Source organism: Falco naumanni, chromosome Z (assembly GCF_017639655.2).
Source record: "Falco naumanni isolate bFalNau1 chromosome Z, bFalNau1.pat, whole genome shotgun sequence".
Classification (NCBI taxonomy): Eukaryota; Metazoa; Chordata; class Aves; order Falconiformes; family Falconidae; genus Falco; species Falco naumanni.
The window spans coordinates 31,344,625-31,366,430 of NC_054080.1; the positions used below are offsets into that span (position 1 = coordinate 31,344,625).

Here is a 21,806-nt window from a genome sequence, read left to right on the forward strand (position 1 = left end):
GATGCCCTCATCAGCCTACTCAGTTCCCAGGTGATCTGCTCCTCAGTTAGCAGGACGCTCAAATTCAATCCCCAAGAACTTGTGTGTGACAAGTCTTTCCTGGAGAGTTCTCCATTTGAGTGAGAATTACCAAAGCTAAAGGCTGGCTGTCAGTAGGCTTTGTGCCATAAGGTGAAGGTGAGAAGGCAGGAGGAAGGTGAGTGCCCAGCCCTGTGCTACCTTCTGTCTGACACAGCCCTCGTAGTATCAGTTTCTTCACAAAATCTGTCAGATGTGAATGCTTTTAGCAGTTGATTTCCTTGCTTTTAAGTGCTTTTGTTTCATTGGGTGCAATATAGAGAAGGGCTTTGTTAAACTCCATGAACTTGTGAAAACAAGTCTGCTTTCTCATCTGAAAATGTGCTTATTCGTTCCAACAAACATTAATGTAGTGCAGGCACTGTTTCCCCCTTTGTGAGGTGTGACTGAAGGCAGGGCTGTGAGCAGGCTAGCCTGGCAGTGGTCCTGCTAGCCAGGCAGAGCAGGGTAGTAGCCAGCCACACTGGTCCTGGGTGCTGTCCCAGGGGCAAGCCAGGCCATTGGCCTCCTAACCAGTCCATCCCCTAGGAAAGAGGCTTTCTGGGGCTGGTTTTGCAGGTGAATTGAACAGCTAGAAAGTTCAAGGGTTAAATTTCTAGCTTTGACTCCCCTCTCCCTTCCTAAACTGACTTTACAGCGCTAGGTCACCCCCTCCCACCCTTCATCCCACCACCATCACATGTCCAAATCTCTGTACTGTGTGTTACGTAGCAAACCTAGATCAATAGACAAGTGCTTCAAGGAAACAAATATAAATACACCAGTACATACAAGCACCTGTTCACGTATTATTCCCAATATAGTATTAGTATTCACTAGATTAAACCATAATCCTGATAGTACATCCTGTACAAATCTTTCATGGATAGATAACTTCAACAATGTAAGCATAAACGTTCAAGACTGAAACAAAGTACACGAAAGCGAGAAAAGTAGTAAGGTTAGGATTATGAAGCAGATATTGTGAATTTTATTAAATTCTGAAACACTGACAAGTGCTAGAGAGAGAAAGTGACTCTTTGAACCCTTCCAGATTAAACTACCTTTCTTTTTCCTCTCCTAGTAATGTCTTAGCATTTATCTGTGGGCCTCCTGCACAGCCTTTGCAAGCTCTTTACTCTGTTTCTCCTTGAATAGACCTACACTACCAAACCATGTATCTTTCCAGAAAGTTTTTTATCCACCAGAAATTTCAATTGCATCTTGCAAGAGCAAATTCAGTGAGACCAGAGCACTAAGATTGATGCAAAATGGCGTAACTGAAAAGGAAAACAGACTGGACATAATTATAAAAGCTGAAAATCAGTAATAAGTGATTATGAATAATAGTCATTATAATTCCAGGCAGAAAAAGTTGCTAAAGCAACAGATTCCTTAAGGTTAAGTCCCAATCTCTCTCTCTCCTGGTCATAAAACTCACTTAAGTGTGACCAATTTTGAACTCTGGGAAGAAAAAATAAATAAATTGGCCTCTTCATTAGCATGGAAGGAGCTTGAAAAGTGGGAAAGCCAGTGCTAATTGAGCAATGAATTATTATTTTGGCTGCCTTCTAAGTGCCAGTCATTATCAAAATGTAATTTGCACTATATCAGTTAAACAGGTGACACATGAGTTTGCTAGCACAATGAGGTTAGTCACCATGGGTATTCAGCTGCCTGTCTAATACTACTTTGTCCACACAGTTGCATGAAGCATTTTGATGAAATCTTAATTATCTGAATTTTACTTGCAGCTTTTATTCATTGGCTTTCTCCTGGCTTCAGGCTAAGAGCAGAGAGGGCTCACTCAGTGAGCAGCAGTTCAGTAGTTTGTTTTCTCTCAGCATGGTTCCACAAGCTTTACTTGGTGGACGTGGCTCTTACAAAAGAATGGCTGCTTTTCTTCTGAGATTTTCAGTGTGGTCATCCAGTTTGGGTATTTCACGATGACTAAACAATTTTCTGCCTGCCTGGTGAAAAGACTACTATGCTGCTTGAAGATGTGGGAATTTAGGTCTTGAGCCTATGGATATTCCTTAATCTTGGGTAGTTAATTTGACCCATCAAGGATTTTTAAGAGAGTATAGTACTTTTACATCAGCTCCCCAAGGGGCACAGGAGCAAAATTTATGTAAAGTGAGATATTCCTGATTATCAGTCAGGAACTTAATAGCAGTGACAGGGAAAGAAAGTCATCCTTTCGGAGAAGCACTCAGCTGCTTGAAATTGAAAATATTTTCCACATCTCTTTTCAGGACAGTCAGCAGGGTCCCCAGAATTCAGAGTCTTCTCCTGGCCATGCCTCACTGTTGTCAGGGGACTGTGGAAGCCGGCATGAGGCAGGGGCACTGCAAATGGTCATGTTCCTAAAGCCACCAGTTGTAATAAAGCAATTAAACAAAAGCCATTGGGGTGGCCTTGAACCTAGTATTTATTAGTTTCTCAGTGTTTGGAAGGTTAGCATTTTAACACTGGTTTCTCTGAGTGTAACTCCTGAGAGACAGTGTCTTCAGCTCCTCAGTAAAACCTTTCCCCTCATTTTCCATCCCTGATTACCAGCTTTAAGAGCATACTTGAGTTTTGGAACAGGCTATGTCCCCTTACTTTGCTGTGCTGTCACAGCAGCATGCAAACAGAGGAAGTAAAAGCAAAGGCAGCCTTGCAGATAGCCCGAGTATGAGTCTCTGATAAGTACTCAGGGTTGACCTGTTTGGGGCCTTTCTCAACCCTCCTCCCACAGCTTTCCCTGTGGTTTCAAATGCTGAAAAAGACAATGAATAATGAAAACCCTGGAATAACAATTCCTGTCTTGTCCTGTTTATTGAAACGCCTGCTAACTGTGCACAAAACACATGGAAGGCTATTTCAGGATGAGGTATCCACCCTGGAGAATATACAGATCACCTACATACTATGTGTGGATGACTTGGGATTTTAATGGAGGACTGACTGCTTTTGGATGGTGACATAACATTCTTTCCCCCAGGAGCCAAGCATGCATGTCAGTTCATCCAAGCAGTCAGAGAGCAGTGCTGTGCTGGAGAGCCATGTGAGGCCCTCTGACCCTGCTCCTGGGGTTTCCATGAGAAGCATCTGTGAAACAGTTGGACAAAACTGGTGGCTTCACTACTGCCAGGACGCTGTAGCAGTGTGGGGACAGGGAGTACCTTGAATTCGCAGGTCTTTGTTGAAGGGCTTGAGGTCAAACAGCCTCCAAACCAGTGCTGGAGTCTATAATGTGACACACTTTGCAACACTCCTGATTTTCAGGCACTGCTGAGAAGCTGCATCTTGGGAAAAAAATAGTTTCCTAAGGCAGGTACCCACAGCCCTGGGCTGTAGTTGAAGGTCATGTCACATATGCAGGACAAGAACAAATCTGCCTTTTTTCTAGGCAGTGGCAGTGTAAATTGGAAAGTGTGGGCAGGTAAGGCACAAATCTGTAGGCCTGGCAGATGCTCAGTCACTGGTTGTGTGTGTGAGTAGGAAGGCTGCCTCTTCTGATACCATATTGGCAGCAGAAAATGGCATTTCTGCCCTTGTTCCTTCTTCCTGCTCTTGCCTTTGGGGACCGCAGGTGAAGTACTTCCTGCAGCGGCTTTTGCATCCAGGCCTTTGCATTTGACATCTGTACCAAAGCAGCTGGTTGGTCTCTGATGTACAGGGAGCCAAGGTCTTCACAAAAAACACCTTTCATGGACTTGCTGGCCATGCATTATGTTTCCTGAGGAACAGAACTGGTATCCCTGCATTTGCAGGCTGTTCTCACACACTCCTGTTTGAATGCTGTGCCTCTTCCAGTACAGGATTCCCTTAGGCTCTCCACTTTCACCACGTGATTACTCCTGGCTCCAGGAATTTGCAAGAGTTAGAGTGTGATCTGACAGTGGTCAGACCCTCCAACTACACAGCTCCTGCTAAGAAAGCAAGTGTGCACAGGGCTGCTGTAGGCAGCAGGTAAGGGTGCAATGACACTCCACCCAGAATGCTTTTCTGGGGAGAAGAACACTGTGAGTGGTTAGAGGCTGTGGGACCAGGCAGCCTCAAGCTGCTACCTAGTGCAAATACCAAAGGCAACTTGCACTGCTTGACCACAGTGAAAGGACACATGCATCTCCAAGACAGGAAAGGGACCAAGAAAAGCATGACAGAAGGAGAAGCCAGTGGCAACAGAGGAGAAGGCGGATCAACCTTAGGTGAAAAACACTTAGCAGACATCACCTCCAACCATCCATGGGAGAAAAAGCCCAAGAACAAAATGAGAAAAGCAGGAGGACTTGAGTGTTCAGCTATGAGCTAACAATATTCCTCTTGGCTTGACAATAGTGGGCTGACTGCTTCTCTGTCCTGATGGTCAAAGAAATGCTCAGCAGGCACTGGTCAATGTTTGTTCATCCTTTGTTATTCTAACGTGGTTTTGTATCTCTCCCCAACCAGTCACCTAGACTCTAGGCCATCCCCTCTTGATTCCCATCTTCCTCCTGAGGGTGCTTTGTTAAAGGTATTGAGATTAAGTACTTACACTTCAGGTATCACCTCAAAGTTGATATTACCATGGCAACACTTATTCCAACTTTTTAATGAGACCCCTGAAATATGCAGGCTGTCCAGCAATGCTTGCTGAATGTTGCCAAGGCAACCTGAATTTTCCTCAAAGTGGTTTTGTGAGACTTCAACCATACAGTGCATTTAAGCTGAGTTTTAGTTAATCAGCTGAAGGTTGTGGGCAGATGGGTGTTTCAGCGTTGGAAAGGATTGCCTGCTGCAGTTGTAGACTGAACGTACAAGCATTTGAAAGCCTCATGAGTTCCTTTTGATACCCTGGAGCAAAATCCTGTGTGGAGACCAATGCCTCAGGTAACAAAACCTTCCAAGCCTCCCTGTCAATGTCTCTTGACCACATCCCTCCTCCTGTTCAGGCATAAAAACAGTGAAAAAGAAAAAGAAGAAAAAAGAGAAAGAAGAAAAGAAAGGGGAAAAGAAAAGAAAAGAAAGGGGAAAAGAAAAAAGAAAAGAAAAAAGAAAAAAGAAAAGAAAATAAAAGAAAATAAAAGAAAAGAAAAGAAAAGGAAAGTAAAAAGAAAAGAAAGAAAAGAAAAGAGAAAAGAAAAGAAAAGAAAAGAAAGAAAAGAATAGAAAAGGAAAGAAAAGAAAAGGAAAAATAAAAGAAAAGAAAAGAAAAGGAAAGAAAAAAGAGAAAAGGAAAAGAAAAGAAAAAAAGAAATGAGAAAATAAATGAGTAGAAGTAGCTGTGTATGGCCTTTGGTGACCTCTAAGAGTTACCTGTTCAATTTGAGATTTTTCTAATCAGTGCCTTGCAATAAATCAATGGCTGATTCAACTCCCAGTTCTGTGGCTCTGTGAGAGGGCAAGGATTAATGATACCTGCAAGTCACCTGTTAACAAATGCCTTGCTACAGAGATGACACGTTACCATGTGATGTGATTGCTGAACCAGGGAAGGGATTTGGGTTTTTTGTCCATGAGCTGTGACCCAGCTAATTATGTGGCTGAGGGCAGTTACATTTTATTTAGATGTTGGCCTGGCAAGGGAGAATCTACTGGTGAGCAGTGGCGCAAAAGGCAAGCAGACTTACCCACGTTTTGTAAATTTTGGATTGAGAGCAGGGAAAAGAAAACTAAACTAAAACATTCACATGTCACAGCATGTGCACTGGAACAAACCAAACTAACTCTATTGCTCTCCATGGGTCAAAGGCGGCTGTAGGAATAAGCAGACAACCAGGGCAAAGGATTAACTGACGTCAGGCTGGAGTTAAGAGAAGGGAGAAAGTGACCCAGATAAAGACAGGAAGGATTTAGAGGAGAATTGTTCACTAACTAGTGACCACAGCATTAGCTTTTCCAGCATTTTTTAATACCAGAAGCACACTCATTTGTCTGAGCTGAGCATTTGCAGGCCAGGGGAACTGCCAGGGCAGCGCTGGAGAAGTATTTCTAGGGGATAGTCATCTCCAGGCTCCCTTGGGACCTTAGCAGGACTGCTTTGGTTGCTTTACTGCAGGGAGAGCCAGAAGCTGAGGGCAAGCCAAACATGGAGGGAAGGTCATCCCCAAGGCTGACAGTGCCAGGTGAGATAGAAATCTTGCACAGGGAAAACAGTGTAATAGATTATTCAGGGTTTTTTTTTTTCCTAGGAGGAAAGGAATCCTCCTTAAAAAGCCTCTGCACAAACCAATGTCACACCATGAGGGAGCCACCTGCAGTACTTCCCAAGTCAAGAGTTAGCTTTTACTTGGGCAAAGCAGTACTGGCCAGTAACCTCTTGGGACACAATAAGGCACACACTCTCATGGTTGTCTGTAAATATCTTTGTAACAGACAAGTACATTCCCTTCTGTGACCAGGTATCTCAGAGATGTGCACAGTCCACAGGTCTTGGTGAAGACAGCAGGATCTGTGATTCCTCTGCAGTTCTGGCAACAAGTCCACTCCAAAGGCCAGACTATTTCCTTACAGGTTACAAAGCTATACGGCTCAGTAAATCATCATACTTGCAAAGGTGGAGAGCTCCATAAACACCTTTGTCCTTAAAAGCCTCTTGCTCTAACAGGGTAAGGATCCAGGCTCTAGACTGCCACAGCCCTCACCTCCTGGGCAGCCCCAGCAGGCACTCTTCCCCTGTCAGGCTCCTCAGGGTCTTTCTTTAGAAGGGGCTTAGCAAGAGAGCTACACCTGGACCAATGCCTGCCTAGTGTAAAGTGAGCTTTGCTGCTTCTGTAAGCCAGGCAATTCTGGCAAACTTATATCCTTATTTGGGAAACTTTCTATTCCATCCTGTGATAAGAAGGACCCATCAGGCTGCATCTGTTGATCAATGCTGAATACAGAAATAACATTTTCTGTGCTTTGCTGTCATAAAGCCAAACACCCTTTGAAAGCTCAGCAGCCTGAAGGCAAGGATGAGAATAGACTGAATAGCCATGAAAACATCCTGAAGTGACACCACCCCCCCGCCCCAGGCAGAAAAAGGCATAAGTAGCCCAACGCCCTAGTTAGACTCTGTGCTCTTGCTGACTGCTGTTATCAAAAGGCAAGACAAGGAAGACCATGCAGGGCATGATTACACTGTATATAAACTTGTGAAAACTCTATCAGACAAACTTTCCTCTGACTGCAAAAGAAATCTGAGAAGCTGCACAAACAGTCAGTACAGTAGCTCTGTGAGGAGGAGGCAAAACATACCAAAGATAATAAATTTAATGCTACCTGAAATACATGGCTGATGAATGGCTTGGAGCCAAAGCTGATTACCAAGGTCATTGGCATCTGACTGAACCTGGAGCTCACAGAAGTGTGACAAGGGAGCAGGTAAGGGCAACAGACAGTTTTATGAAATACAGAAGTCAGCCCTAGATGTCTTCTTTTGCAGTCTGTGAAGTACAAACTTGCTATGCCTGACAAAAGGGAGTTTCATTGTCAATCCAGAGCCACACATGAAAGGCATCTTACAGGAAGCATCTCCCCATGCAGCAAACCCATAGGCCTTCCAGATCTACATCGCATTTTCATGCATCCCCCTGTGTCTCTCAGGTAGCCAACAAAAAGAGGAAGATCCTCTCCCTGCCTCCTGTAGGTGCAATGTAGATGGGGAAAATTATTAGGTTTTGCACAGGAAAGGAATTGCCTAACTGTTGCAGCCCATTTTTGGTCATGGTATTCAGGCTTCTATAGCAGTACACAGAAAGACTTTGCAAGGAGGACATGTGCAACTAACAACTATAAAGGAATTATTGATTGGCTAGCAACACAAAATACTGCTAGGATTTAATGAGCAACTCAGACAAGCATCATGCTCACTGTCCCTAGAAGACACCTGAGGCGTCATTGGTGGCCAGAAAGGCATCAGTCAGATAGGGAAGGGCTGGCCTCTGAGGATCTCTGAGACACAGACTCCGTGTTGCTGGGTTGCTTTAATTTCCCAGGTCAGTTGATGGAGATAATTCTGATGACCCCGTCAATTACCAGCTCTGGTATTTTTCACTTAAGGATTTTATCTTTGTCCTACTTTCACCTTTCCAAGTTGGTGTTTATCCCTTTGAATCCTTCAGGATATAAATAAGTACTGAAAAAAAAAAAATTGGGATCACAGTGAACCAGAAAGCCGATGCTATTTGAGGACTGTGGGTTACCTTGTGGTTTTGGAGACAAGGCTTTTTAGATGTTGAGCACCAATGAACAGTAGAAGTGGCATGGACTCAAGTAAAGCAGAAGAGGTGGCAGTGAGATAGATATTTGGCATGGAGGACAACAGCAAGCACACGCTAACTCATCTTCTACGTTAAGGACATGCACAACCATAGAGGGCTGGCATGGCCAGGGTACTCCATAGGGTTTAAATGCCTACCATTTAAATAGACCATAGAGCAGTCTATGATTGCAACATTTCCCACCCCAAACGCTGCAGACAACCATACGCAATTCTTAGGGCATGAACACACACAAAGACACATGAATAGGTACCTCAGCCATCCAGCGGAGCTGGGCACTGGCACCATGTGGTTGTCATCATGAGACTGGGTAGTACTTGATCAGGAGAGAGCCTGAGTCTGGACCTGTAAGTAGGCAGTAGAGATTCTCCTTAGAAATTCTCAGCCAACATATCATCTTGCATCCTGGTGAGGCTCTGTCTGGCTGTTCTTACAGCATACTCACCATGAGTGTTTGCACCCTGTTGCTGCCTCCACATTCTCACACTTCAGTGTCGTATCCTGAGGTTTGATCACTGCAGTCCAGCAATGATGGATTGCAGCTCAAATGGTTTGCTGCAGAGTTTCACAGCAGCTTTGTGTGATGCTAAAACACACCTCTGTCCCTCAGAGATCTCTTTATCTTCCTTGTAATGTAGCTCATCTCTGGTCTCTGCATAGTTCTGTGTTTATCCTTGGCTATAGAAGAATGGAAAGAAAAACAATCAAATAACATTTTTTCCTCTAGTTAAAGAAGAATAGTGTTTCAGGAGTGCAAATCATAGTTTATTTCAACTTATCTGTAGGAAGGGGAGTCAAGTCAATACACCACAGGGTGGCAACCCAGGAGAAAACAGGTTGAAAGTATTTTCACTTTGCTGTGTACAAGTGAGTCACCTGGGCCAGGCCATAGCTGTGCTTTCCACAATGTGCCCAAGAGAGCTGAGCTGAATCAGAACTGTTGCTTTCTGGTATGCCTCTTGGCCAAGAACGTGGTTTTCTCAGAGAGTGGCTGCATTGATCAGGCCTGTCCCCAGCTACAGCATCAAAACCGAACTTCAGGACACACCTCAGTGAGAGCTGGAGTGCTCTCTGGAGAGGTAAGGGTTGCACACAGGTCATGTTCTGAGAGGGAAGAAACACCTCCCCATGGTGTGGAGACAGCTGGGCATATGGTGAGCCAGCCCCACTGAGTACCCCAGCCTTAGCTCCAGGGGTGTGTGGAGCCTGTGGTGGTGTTTGGAGCTGTGCCAGGCAGGGGTGTGGGTCTGGGTCTCTGCATCACAGTAACTGCAGACCTGCTTCTCCATCACCACTGTGGCAGCAGCACTGCAGGGTCTGCACCTGCAGGCTAATTGCAGCAAACTGGGCACCCTGTGGCTCCCCAAAGCACTTGGGAAACCAGGTGGGTGACAGCCTTTTTGTTTCTGTTTCGAGCCAGAGCTGCTTCCCCCGGGGCCTCTATATGCAGGTGTCTGAACCTACGGACTCCTGCTCTGTGCAAGTGCCCCATAAGCTCCATCTCAGGCAGCATTTGTGTCCTTTTGCCGTGTTCTATCTTGTGCCCAGCGCCAGCCCTTCCTTCCCTTTCAGCCTGAACCTGGCTAACACTGACACTCAGAGTAATAGCACTTCCAGCACCACTCCACCATTGTTTTGCAGTGGCAGCAAATACAAAATAAAATCTCTCTGACTGCTGCATGATGTGTGGGACTGAAAATCATCTTGTTTTGACTAGCTAACTAGAAAGAAAAACTTGTGCTTCTGGTAAGCAGTGTGATTGTCCCCAGCAAAATAAGAGCTATATATTACTTTTACTTTTATTGTTGATCAGGTATGATGAATGCAGGAGGTCTGTAGGTTTAAAAGATAGAAAAGAGCCATTATTATCTGGGCCATATAATGCAGTTCAGTGGTTTTGCACTGAGGTCACAATCTACTCCATAAAGTTTGTGTTTATTTAGCCCAAGGTTCTAAGTTTTCTAAAAGGAACAGAAACTCCCACCTGTAATCAAACTGTACTTTGAGTCTCATACTTTTTTTTTCCTCCTCCCTTTGCTTTCCCTTTTTATTCAAAGGATGAGAAGAATCAGGTATTGATCACAAATGCTTGGCTGCAGATGGTGAGTAACCTGTGTCAATAAAGAAAAAAACCCTTTCTAATAGCAAACTATTGAATGTTATTTCTTAGCTGAAAAGCAAGATTAATGTCTTTTAACTTGTCTAAAATATGAAAAAAGCAGGCATTTTAAGTCCCTTGAAATTTCTCTAACATTGAAAATTAAATGCAGGAGACTACATTAGTCCTTTCGCAGACCTGTTGACCTTTGGATGGTGAAACCAACTGCATTGTTAGGTCAGTGGATGTAGGGATATAGTAACAATGGGCCAAAGTTAGAGTCCCACATAGCTGAAGGAGAGATTCTTTAGGGAGCTCAAGGCCCCCTCCAAAGCCAGCGAAGGGGACTTTTTGAGAAGGAGCCAGACACCCAGCAAGACCTGGGCACCCTGCACTCACAGCTTCTGGGAAAATCCCCACCTCTGTCTGAAATGGAGAGCCAGGGGTGCAGGACCATGGAGGGCAGGGCACAAAGATCTGCAGCACTTGGCACCAAACAGAAGTGATGCAGCCGTGCTGGACCTTGTGGAAACTGCTTGGGTTGGGTGGTGGGGTAGCCAGGGACCACAAACAGCCCTCTGCTGGCAGTGCCCAGGCACATCATTGCCTTCCCTTGCACTTTCCAAACTTCACCCATAAATGTTCCTCCTCACTTTTCTGCAGCCTTCTCCACCTGAGGAGTGACCTGGGCATGCAGAATAAGCAAAACTGATCTCCACTGAGGGCTTTTGGGGGAGGAGTTTCCCGTCAGGTCTGCTGCTGCCTGTGTATGCTGAGAGATATGGTCTTTTCTTAAGGCACATAAACCAATCTCCTTAATGGCTTGTGCTCAGTAAAGATGCAGCTCTGGAGGGAAAAACCTGTGAGACACTTGAATGATTGAACTGATTCTTCTCTGACTTTAAAGTAATCAAGCACTATCTCATATTAATGGGTGCAACTGAACAAGCTGTTTCTTCCTCAGCTACCCGCTACGATTTGCAGCAGAAATGAGTTGTTTTTAATTGTAAAAACTAACCCAGACCCACCTATAGGACTACAGGATTGTTAAGTCAGAGCCTCTGGGTGTCATGACCCTTGCAGAAGTGTTCTTCAGTTACTGCACCATGAACTGTTCCCCTTGGAGCCCTCCCGTAGAGCTTTGCTGTATGCTGTATGCTGTGCCCACACCTTTCTTGAATTAACTGTTTGTCTTGAGGTTGAGGAGTGGGGATCAGAAACAACCCCTTGGGATATAAAGTTCATTTACCTGCCTCTCATAGCAAGGTGATTATTAAAAGACTCACCCATCCTTGTAACAGATAAAATTATTTCCACCAAAGAGAGATTCTCAGACTATGGTCCTTGTTCCACTGATGATACTCAAGCCATTCTAACCACCTCAGATGAGAACCAGGGTGCCTCGTGGAGGTACCTATTGCCAGCCTTCTTGTCAGCCCACCAGAAAAGGTTTGAGATGCCTGGATTCAGGCCACAAGATGGAGAGGTTAAACACTACATTAAGATACAACTCACAGCATTCAGTTGTCATACTGTGGAATCCCCAGTACATATGCCAACCTTTCTTAAGAATAAAAGCCAAGCACTAAACTACTATCATACTACTGCTATTGAACGGGAAAAATCCATTCTGTTCCCATAGTATTCCAGACAACTTAGGTGACTTTTACCAGCTCATTTAATCTGATGTATATGTTTGCCAACAGTACTGGGTTGATGTTTACTTGTCTTGGGACCAGTATGAATACCCAGGGGTGCAGAACCTGCGATTTCCAGCTGACCAGATTTGGGTACCAGACATTCTTCTGTATAACAGGTAAGCAAGATGCGCAACAGTCGTTGGGAGCCTAGAACTAAAGCATTAGATACTGGAAATCAGCCACACTTCACTGATATTCTGGGGCTATCGCTGCCATCTGAGGGTTTGGCTCTTACCCTTGAAACAATAACAATGAAGCAAACAAGTGCCAGCTAATAGATTTTTCTAACAGCCAATCTAAGTCTTCCTGGCTGTAGATCTGCAGATGTCTTATTTAACTTCTCCCAATGATGTAGAGGGAAAATAATCCATATCCTCATTACTATTACCTTTGCTGTCCTGAAGAATTATTACCATGTCTCTGCCATAGTGTTCCTGCCTGAACTAAACAAATAGATTTTCTTCTCACTTTCTTTATCACTCATATTTTAGACCTCTTTTCATCATTTCCCTGCTCTTCTCTCAGGGAAAGCTCTCTAAAATGTTTTCCTCTTCCAGAGCTGAATCCAGGTCTCTAGCCAGCACTTCTGCAATGTTAAATGGAGTGGAAACTCTCTAGACAGATGTTTGCTTAATGCTTTCCAGGAGGATGGTGGTTTGGTTTTACTCTGACTAACATCTTAGTTTTGGACTTATTTTTTGATCTATCACAAACCCTAGATGTTTTACTTCAGCCTTGCTGTCTTCCTAGGTCACTGATCCGTCTTTCTCTGACAGTTTAAAGGGTAATACTTTCTAATCAACCAAACTGAATTTCATTCTGTTGGTTTCCCCAGATCACCAAGATCCATTTTCCATTCCAAGACCTCACTACAAGATATCCAAAGGAGGCTTGGAGTGACCTGGATTGTCTAAGTGTTCTTTGCCTCAGCGTCAGTCTTCACAGTCTCTTTATTCCTTTTTCAGTCTCTAGAAAGCAGGCTTATAGCCTGGTCCATATTACTGTAGTTTGTTCATACGAACATGACGTGACAAAGGGTTTCTGATTTTCAGATGTATTACCTGCCTCCTATTATTCGGTCAGTAAGAAAATTAGACTGATTTGATGTAGTTGGCCCTTGACAAATCTGTGCCAGCTGTTCTTACCTCATTATCTTTGAAGTTAGGCTGATATGTCTATAATTTCACCTTTAAAAGAAAAAAATCAGCATTCTCTTTGATCTTCCCCAATTCAGTGAGCTCTTCCTGTTCTCCATGAGTGCTCTCAGATAATTGTTAATGCTTCAGAGGGTATTTCGGCCAGTTCCTTCAGTTCTCAAGAGTAAATTTCATCAGCCCTGCCAAGTGAAATCTGCCTTATCCACACTTCTTTAACCTGTTCCTCTCCTATTCTGTCCTGGGCTCCTGCCACTGTGGGAGAAATGGTTGTAGTGAGTTAATTGTTTGTGAAGAGTGAAGCACAGACAGTGTAGGATACTACAGCTCTCTGTATAGTGTTGTTTCTTTTCCTTCCACAGCAAGTAATGGATCTATCTGGTTCTTTGTCTTTTCCTTGTTTCTTCGCATTTATAAAAAAACTTTCTTGCTGCCTTTTATGTCTTCTGAGTTACTAGTCATTCTGCATTTCTCCTTTTCAATTTTATCCCCTTTGTTTTGTGCTGAGGACAATACTGAGGACAGAAGACACAGACATGAATAAAGAGCAGGTCCCAGGAGGAACAGACAGTCTGAATTTTCCACATCCGGCTGTGAAACAGGGTGTCTAAGATGGTGTAGTCATGCAACATAGACCTGCACATCTCCATACCAGGCAAAGCTCTACAGCATCTGCCAGGGGAACCCTCCATAGTTAATCTTTTCCCAAGACGCCCTCTGGAGAAAGCTTCTGGGCCTGCTCCCTTGAAGAATTCTTGTTCTTACCTGCTTGTAACTCCCTTATTTTTCTCAGAATTGCTGAAATCCCAAAGAAATTATCTTCTTTTTTTATCCTTTTCACCTAATTTCTGCTCTTAGAGTTTCAATGAGTGCCCTCCTACAAGCCCCAAAATCTAAAACAGCTTCTCCTCAGTGCCTGCCTCCATTGCTTGAAGCAAACCTTTGGCCTCTCTACATCCTATGAGACTGCAGAACTGTTGCCTCAGGCCACTATTACTCTTACAACAGATATCTGGGTAACAGATAACTTGATTTATACCGTGAGCTGCCTGATTCTGACAGCAGCCCCAGACTTTCTGGTCTTTGGGTACAGCTACTGTGATGACACTTGTTCTTTTCACTTCTGTCTTTACTCTGAGAGACCCAACAGCTCTGCCTCTCACTTCTTTGAGGACATTGCAGCATGCAACCGGCATGCCTGGGTGCAGGCCAACAGTGTCTATTGGAAGCTGAGATACCAGTCAAGGGTGGACTCTTCACCCAGGTGTAGGACCTTAACTCAGACATTCTGTGCATTAAATTTAGACATAATTATTTTTATGTTGACAGTTACTACATCTTAACTCAAACATCAGCTTACTTTTTCTTTGTTTTGTTTATACTGTGTTATAGTGCGGATGAAAGATTTGATGCGACATTTCACACAAATGTGCTGGTGAATTACTCTGGATCCTGCCAATATATTCCTCCAGGTAGGGCACAGAGAACATATGTTTGCTTTAAGTCAAATAAGTCAAGCAGTTTTCCTTCATGAATGAAACCAAGGTGTTTAGAAGCAGTCTGTGGAAATTTTGCAAGCTGTGTAATTATGGTACAGAACCACTGAAATAATTTAGGTCCAGTCGTGTATTTCCACTTCCACTTCACAAACTAATACATTACTCTCCTGAGCAGTTTGCTCAGAATATTCAGAGGCCCAGCTGAGGTGTTGTCTAAAGCAAGGTGTCATGTGCCCTCACATCATGTTTCATGTGCAATCCAATTAGCTCTTTCCTGAGGGTGGAGAGCTGTGTGGCTACAGCTGAGAAACCCTGAAACCCTGAGATCAGCATTCCCTCTGCAGTGAACCCTCCTTGCCAGGCTGAAGCCAGGTGGAAAGACAGAGACCAGTCTCAGACAGCCAGACCCAAGCCTCAGCCAGTTCTCCATCTGTATGGCTGATTGTGTCTGTAGGGCCCAGCAGCCAGGACCTACCAGCAAATACACTGGCTATCCCCACAGTCACTCACTGTGGTGGACAAGAAATGCCCAAACTTTGTGTCATAGCTGCTGGCAGATTGACCCCAAGCAATTTCACAGGTTCCACTAGGGAACAAATGGATCTTCCCTGGTGGCTGGTCCTCTGTTGAGACCCCTTAAAACATCCCTGTGGTTTCACTGGGACAGAGCCATGGGTAGGTTGGTCTCCAGGGACATGGGACAGGAATAAAAATGGCATGTACCAGAGTAGAGCCTTCTCCATCCCTCCAGGTAGGGAGGAGATGCAGAGGGTGCCTTATGGACAGATCTGGTGTCACACCCATCTCTTGGTGAGCTATGAACTCCATGGTGAAGAACTGGTTACTTAAGAACCCAAGGAAAGAAGAAAGAGAGAAGAAGTAATAAGGGAAACCTGCTGTGTAAAGCACAGGAAGTCCTTTGTTACAGGGATTTAACTGCTGCCAGACAACTTTTCAAAATTTTAGAAGGAAATGTTGACTATCAGACTACTGACTGGCAACAAAGGCTCGCAGAAGCAGCTAGATTAGTCAAGACACTGGAAAACATGAAAGAGTGGAAAAGGTGGTATTTCCAAAGCTTCATTAAAGTTTTATTTCCCATGACTCTGAGAGCAGGCTGTACTCAGTGCTGCTCTCCATTAGAAAAAAAAAGATAGGTGGAGGCAGAGAGAAAAAGGACAAGCAGGGGACAGCTGTCTGCTGTTAAAGAAAACAGCAGAGCCAAGATTTAGGAGAAACTACGAGAAAAGCCTCCACATAGCCCATCCAGAAATGGCCATGACAGTGGGAATCAGACCTGCCAGAACATAATGGGACAACAAAGGGAACCCAGATGCCCCAGAGCAGCAGTTTGTGCAGGGGCATGGTCCTGCACCCATGGTTATGTGACAGTGCCCTCAGCCTTTGTAGTGGCTGGGAAAGGCAGTAATCAAGGATCTCCGTCTGGGGGATTCTATCTTCAAAAGGCATGGCTCAAGAACTTACTGGAAAACATTAAACTCTTCTCAGTTAGGTGACTCAGAGCTGGGTTTCACATTAGCACACAGAAACTGTTACTGCAAACTGGTAGGCTAAGTGCACCACTGGAGATAATTTTCCAGTAAAGCAGAAGCTGTCCTGCTTCACATGGTGCCTCTGAACTGGCCAGCATGCAGTGAGCTGGCGAGGTAAGGTGAAGGCTGCAAAGCTGCAGACCCACAGGGGTGAGGGTTTGCAGGGGTGACCTCTGTTCTTTGCCACCAGCTGCAGGTGACACAGCCTGTGCAGATCATCTTCCCTCCTCTCCAAGCCCTCCACGCTGCTGGACAGCTGGGGAAGAAAGTTTGGAGCATCCATTAATGTTGGTGGCTTTTTTTTCTTCTCTCAGCAGAATAACAAAAAAATAATTAGTTTGCAACAACATACAAATGTTATTTGCCTAAACTGCTTAAAATGTCACATGAAATAATGATGGTGGACTAGACACATCCAGAGTAAAAATTCAAGGCCCCAGTTAACATGCAGAAGATAAAGGCAAGCACAGAGCGAGGTTTAGCATAACAACGTATTTTCAAAGGACGGCGGGTCTAATGCAGGGCCTGACAAGGAACTCCTTTCAGAGTGTGTCACAGTACTTCCAGCCACAGAGCATAGATATCTAAGTACTCTACGTTCCTGTCAGGCTCTGCAGCGCTGCATGTGATCTGCTAGGGCCAACCTAGGAGATGGGTTGGGCTGCTCCAGGGTGGCCAGAGTGTCCTGGGCAACCTATCTCAAGGATGCAGTTAAAGAGAGAGGAATCTTCACTGGTGTCCCAGAAAGGGAGGTTACTCCACTCATAGTAGCGTCTTCCACCTGCACTACTGACTTGGTTACACCATGACCACACCACACAGACTTTTGGAGAAGAAAGTTTGTTGCGATCAATTGGACAAATAAAGATAGAGATGAATTGCACTTTGCCCATGCTTGGTTCTCACTGATTTCTATCCACAGGCATTTTGAAGAGCACATGTTACATTGATGTCCGCTGGTTCCCCTTTGATGTGCAGAAGTGTGATTTGAAGTTTGGCTCCTGGACTCACAGTGGCTGGTTGATTGACCTGCAGATGCTCGAGGCTGATATTTCCAACTACATCTCAAATGGAGAATGGGATTTAGTGGGTAAATTGGCTGGCCTAAAAATTTTCACTACTCTAGTTTTCAAAGGCAAATCCCAAATATATAGAAATGATCAATCCTACTGGAACACAAAATACAGGCATTTCCTTCGTAAGGGGCAGAAAAAAGAATAAGAAAAGAAAGAAACAAATTACACCTCAGAGACAATCTTTCAGCTGCATTCATTGAACTGTGTCTAAAAACACTGTGTTCTGAAGCAATTGCCTGCAATTGGATACATAAATGAAATCTACTAGTCCTGATGCATCTGAGCGGTTTGTCAGTACTAAACTTGGATGTGTCTCATGTAGGTGCATGGAACACCACTGTCACATCTCCTCTAACATGTCAGCCAACAATTGGTGTAAACCCCACTATTTCAGTAAAAGTGGAATGAGCTTTTACAGAGATTATTATCTCTCAACCCAGCAAACCATCTAAGTGTCTACCAGTTCATAATAACTGCAATTCAGTATGTTTCTATTCCCTTCTGTGCTTTGGAAAATGTATTTTTTAAAAAGGAATCTATGCTCAGAACCAGTTATCTGGAGTGGGCTTGTAGTGAGTTATTTTGAGCTTATGTAGCTGTAGCAGAAGCAATGCTATGAAACTTGATAGACCATCCTAAGGAGAGCTTGCAAAAGGAACATTTCATCTTCTAGTCTGGATATGCAGACAAGGAAATAACTCTCACTGACCAAGTGCATGCAGTGGTTTTATCATTCAGGGCATCTGAGAAAGAGTATAATAATAAACATAGTCAGTATTCAGTTCCATGAGAAGCTGAAGGACTCTATAGGGAAGTCCTCCTAAAGTCTGTCCATTTCAGAGCACTCTTGACTTTCCAGTGGTCCTTTATAGCAGTTTTTGCTGCCCAATAACTTTGTATATCTGATTAAGAGCCTGGCCTGTGGTTTAACTGCCTTCAGCCCTGGCCAGAGGTGGGCAAAACAGGCCTTTATGTAGCTCATACAGCAAAGACCTGAAGTAACACCTCAGAAAAGTCACGGCCATATCCTTTATGGAGATTTTGAAGGCTCTTGTCAAAACATACACATTATCACATCTTCTGTCATGTGCACAGAAAGAAATAAAGAGGTGAGCAATGGTGGCATGAAAAATACAAGGTGTTGAGTTCTTCTAGTTCCCCTGACATTTCCTGTGCTGCTGCAGTGCCTGCCACACAGCATCTCACGCAGTCTAGTGCAGCTGGGTCACCATGGGCAACCCTGCAGTACAGCTATATTGGGCAACTACGTCTCTTAACCTTCAGATATGACAAGCTTTAAGCTTAACTTGACATCCCTTTTGAAAATTAAGCCATATCCTGTTTGTTTTTCCTGACAAAACAAAGCAAATGTGTATAAGAGAATGACAGAAAGATACGAACAGGTGGCACTTGTCACACATAAAATCTGCTGTGTGGGCTAGTAAACATGACATCTGTTTGTCACCATTCCCTGGATGCAGGAATGCAGAATACATGTTTTACTGAGTTAATCTTTGGCCACTGCCTGCAAATCTTTTCTTTTGATGTTAGGATGCTCAGAACTGTTTTGATCTGGCCCAGATGAGCTTTTGTGGCTAAGCCAGGTTCTAATCACTCAGAAGGCATGAAAATAACCCCTAGAAAACACAGAAGATGGACTGGGAACAGCAGGCATCTTGCACTGTTGCCTCAGACCTCGCTGAAGACACTAGCACAGGAAGAGTTACCTTGCCTCTTTTAACCCTGTAGTGATGTATTTCAGGTTTCAGATGACACTGAATTGAGGCACATTGTCCTTTGTCCCCTTTAATCTATTAATCCACATGAGCATCATAGGTCACAAGTGCTAGAAAATGGCTTTTGCCTGGTAACTGATTTGGGGGTGTCTTTTCTCCTCTATCAATTGCCACAGGACACCTCAAAGCACTCTTCAAGGCACAATATGTGGTGGAGACACCACACTGGCTCATAAACCATCAGTTCTTGGCCCATTCCAAGGGGGTACCTGGGAGTCCTGCACTTCTTCCCACTGCTCTGATCTCCTTCTCTGTAGGTGTCCCAGGAAAGAGAAATGAGATGTACTATGAATGCTGTAAAGAACCATACCCAGATGTGACATACACCATCACAATGCGCCGACGCACCCTCTATTATGGCTTGAACCTACTCATTCCCTGCGTTCTCATTTCTGGCTTGGCACTGCTTGTTTTCCTTTTGCCAGCTGATTCAGGGGAGAAGATTTCTTTAGGTAAGTGCTTAAAGAACTCATTTGTTTTGAAAGCATTTCCTATAAAATGGAAAATAATCATCTTATAGTGCTTGATGAATAAGTACTTCCCTGGAGGAGCAATAGAAGACTTACTTGGTTGCAGAGACCAGAGTAACAGCTTTCTGTAAGGCATTCACACATCCTGTGCTAAGCACATCTAAAATCTTTTGGATTTTACCTGGAACGAGGCAGAACTTGTCACTGGCACAGGCGGCAGTGATAGTACTCTGTCACCCGTGTTCTGTTTTTCTAGTATGTCTTGATGATGTTCACAGCTGATTAACTCTGCTTTTCAGATAGGATGTACTAAGACACAGAGAGTGAAAGGCTTGAGCACTATCAGCTGGACACTGGATTCGCATCTTCCAAATTCAGCTTCCAAACTACCAAACCATGAATCCCCCATGAACACAAAGCAGTGACAGCCAAGGAAAGGCTAAATGAGAGTTACTGTTGTGGTGTCGATAAAGACAGCAGGGGTGCTTCCAAGAGAAGACAGGAGAGAACTGGAAGTACACAAGACTGTCCCAAGTGAGACTATAAGGGTGTGCACAATTTGCACAATTCCAATGACAATAGAGACCTTTAAGTCACATGGAGTGCCCTCAGTGTTAGCAAAACCATCGAGGATCTAAGGAGTCTGTCTTACAAGAAGTAAAACACAGGCCATGAGGGATACAATTGCTGTCTATGAAAGATAGGATGGAGACAAGGAAAGCAGTTATTTGAGCTGAAGTACAATGTTGACACAAAAGTAGGAGGTAATGCTCCTGCATTGACCGTGGTGATTCCTCAGCACCAGGGCAGTTAGGTTTGGTAACAGTCTTTCCAGATAGGACAAAGAGCTTCTTCTAAAACAGGCTGCAGGTCTGTAGAGGGTGTTACGTAATATGCAATAGCCAAAAACTATACTTATGTGTCTGCAAGTCTGTCCTAGCCCTTAAGAACCATCTGGTCTTTGTTTGTGCTATGCTTTGGAAAAGGACTGTAGTTCACCAGCTCTTCAAGCTTCATTTAACTCAGCAGGAATGATCTCTCCATTACTTTAAGAGGAGCAAGAGTCTGGGTGTAGTGGAGAAAAGTGAAAAGGCACCAGATAAAGTTGCATCCAAAAATGCTTTCACTTCATGGAAGTTCTCATCTGCACTGGCAGACATGAAGTTATAGGTTTGGCTCAGCTGTAGATTAGGACAAGGTTATGTTGAACAGCAAAGAAATCAGAGAGGCAGCTGCAGAGTTCATGTTCCTCATCCTTGTCCTCAATGTTCACTCCCTGCAGGTATCACTGTCCTGCTTTCCCTGACAGTATTCATGCTGCTTGTGGCAGAGATCATGCCTGCAACCTCCGACTCAGTCCCACTAATAGGTAAGTTGATTTTCTCTGCTCTGTGCACAACGTATGATGTTCACAGCTGATTAACTCTGCTTTTCAGATAGGATGTACTAAGACACAGAGAGTGAAAGGCTTGAGCACTATCAGCTGGACACTGGATTTGCACCTTCCAAATTCAGCTTCCAAACTACCAAACCATGAATCCCCCATGAACACAAAGCAGTGACAGCCAAGGAAAGGCTAAATGAGAGTTACTGTTGTGGTGTCGATAAAGACAGCTGGTTGATTTTCTCTTCTCTATGCACAATGTATGAGGCTTCTCAAGAATTGTTCAAAGCTTATTTAAGGACTAACTCTCTTTGTTACTGTAGTTTTGCATTTCAGTGGTGGCAGCAGTAAACCTCTGTCTGGAGTTTACTGTTTGCATGTATGAAAAGAGCATACATGAGGGCTGGAAACTGGATAAGCTGGTAACTGCCATGATTGAGGGGACATGGAACAAACACAACATGGAGGTTTGAGTAGGCAAAGCACAAAGCCAACACCATCAGTGCACAGGCATGAGAGGCATACTGGAATAGTACTCAGCGCTGGCTCTGTATTCATTGAGTCTGTCCATAAAGCCCCTTCAACAGCACTTTGGGTGAAACTGCGCACAGAGAGCTTTTGAAGATCTCAGTGCTGCTGTCTGGAGAAAATTCATCTTCTTCCGCACCACTCACCCTCCCTGCTGTTATGCATCTCTTCCCCACTTGCCCCCTTTTCCTCCTCTTCTCTCTACCTGAACAGCAACTCAGGATGCTACAGTCATAATTCAAACATATCACTAGAGCATT

At 44.2% G+C, this 21,806-nt stretch overlaps 1 protein-coding gene across 2 annotated transcripts in view; it reads left to right on the plus strand.

The window, feature by feature from the left end:
- LOC121081564 (neuronal acetylcholine receptor subunit alpha-7-like) overlaps positions 1-21,806 on the plus strand; it is a 68,183-nt gene that overhangs the window by 26,877 nt on the left and 19,500 nt on the right. The window contains exons 3-8 of one of the 2 annotated variants that reach the window (XM_040580701.1): positions 10,346-10,390; positions 12,093-12,202; positions 14,633-14,712; positions 17,215-17,382; positions 19,422-19,616; positions 20,917-21,003. In XM_040580701.1, coding sequence (XP_040436635.1) covers positions 10,346-10,390; positions 12,093-12,202; positions 14,633-14,712; positions 17,215-17,382; positions 19,422-19,616; positions 20,917-21,003 — 685 coding nt within the window. The remainder of the gene's footprint in view (positions 1-10,345; positions 10,391-12,092; positions 12,203-14,632; positions 14,713-17,214; positions 17,383-19,421; positions 19,617-20,916; positions 21,004-21,806) is intronic. The other variant, XM_040580703.1, reaches the window with a different exon arrangement.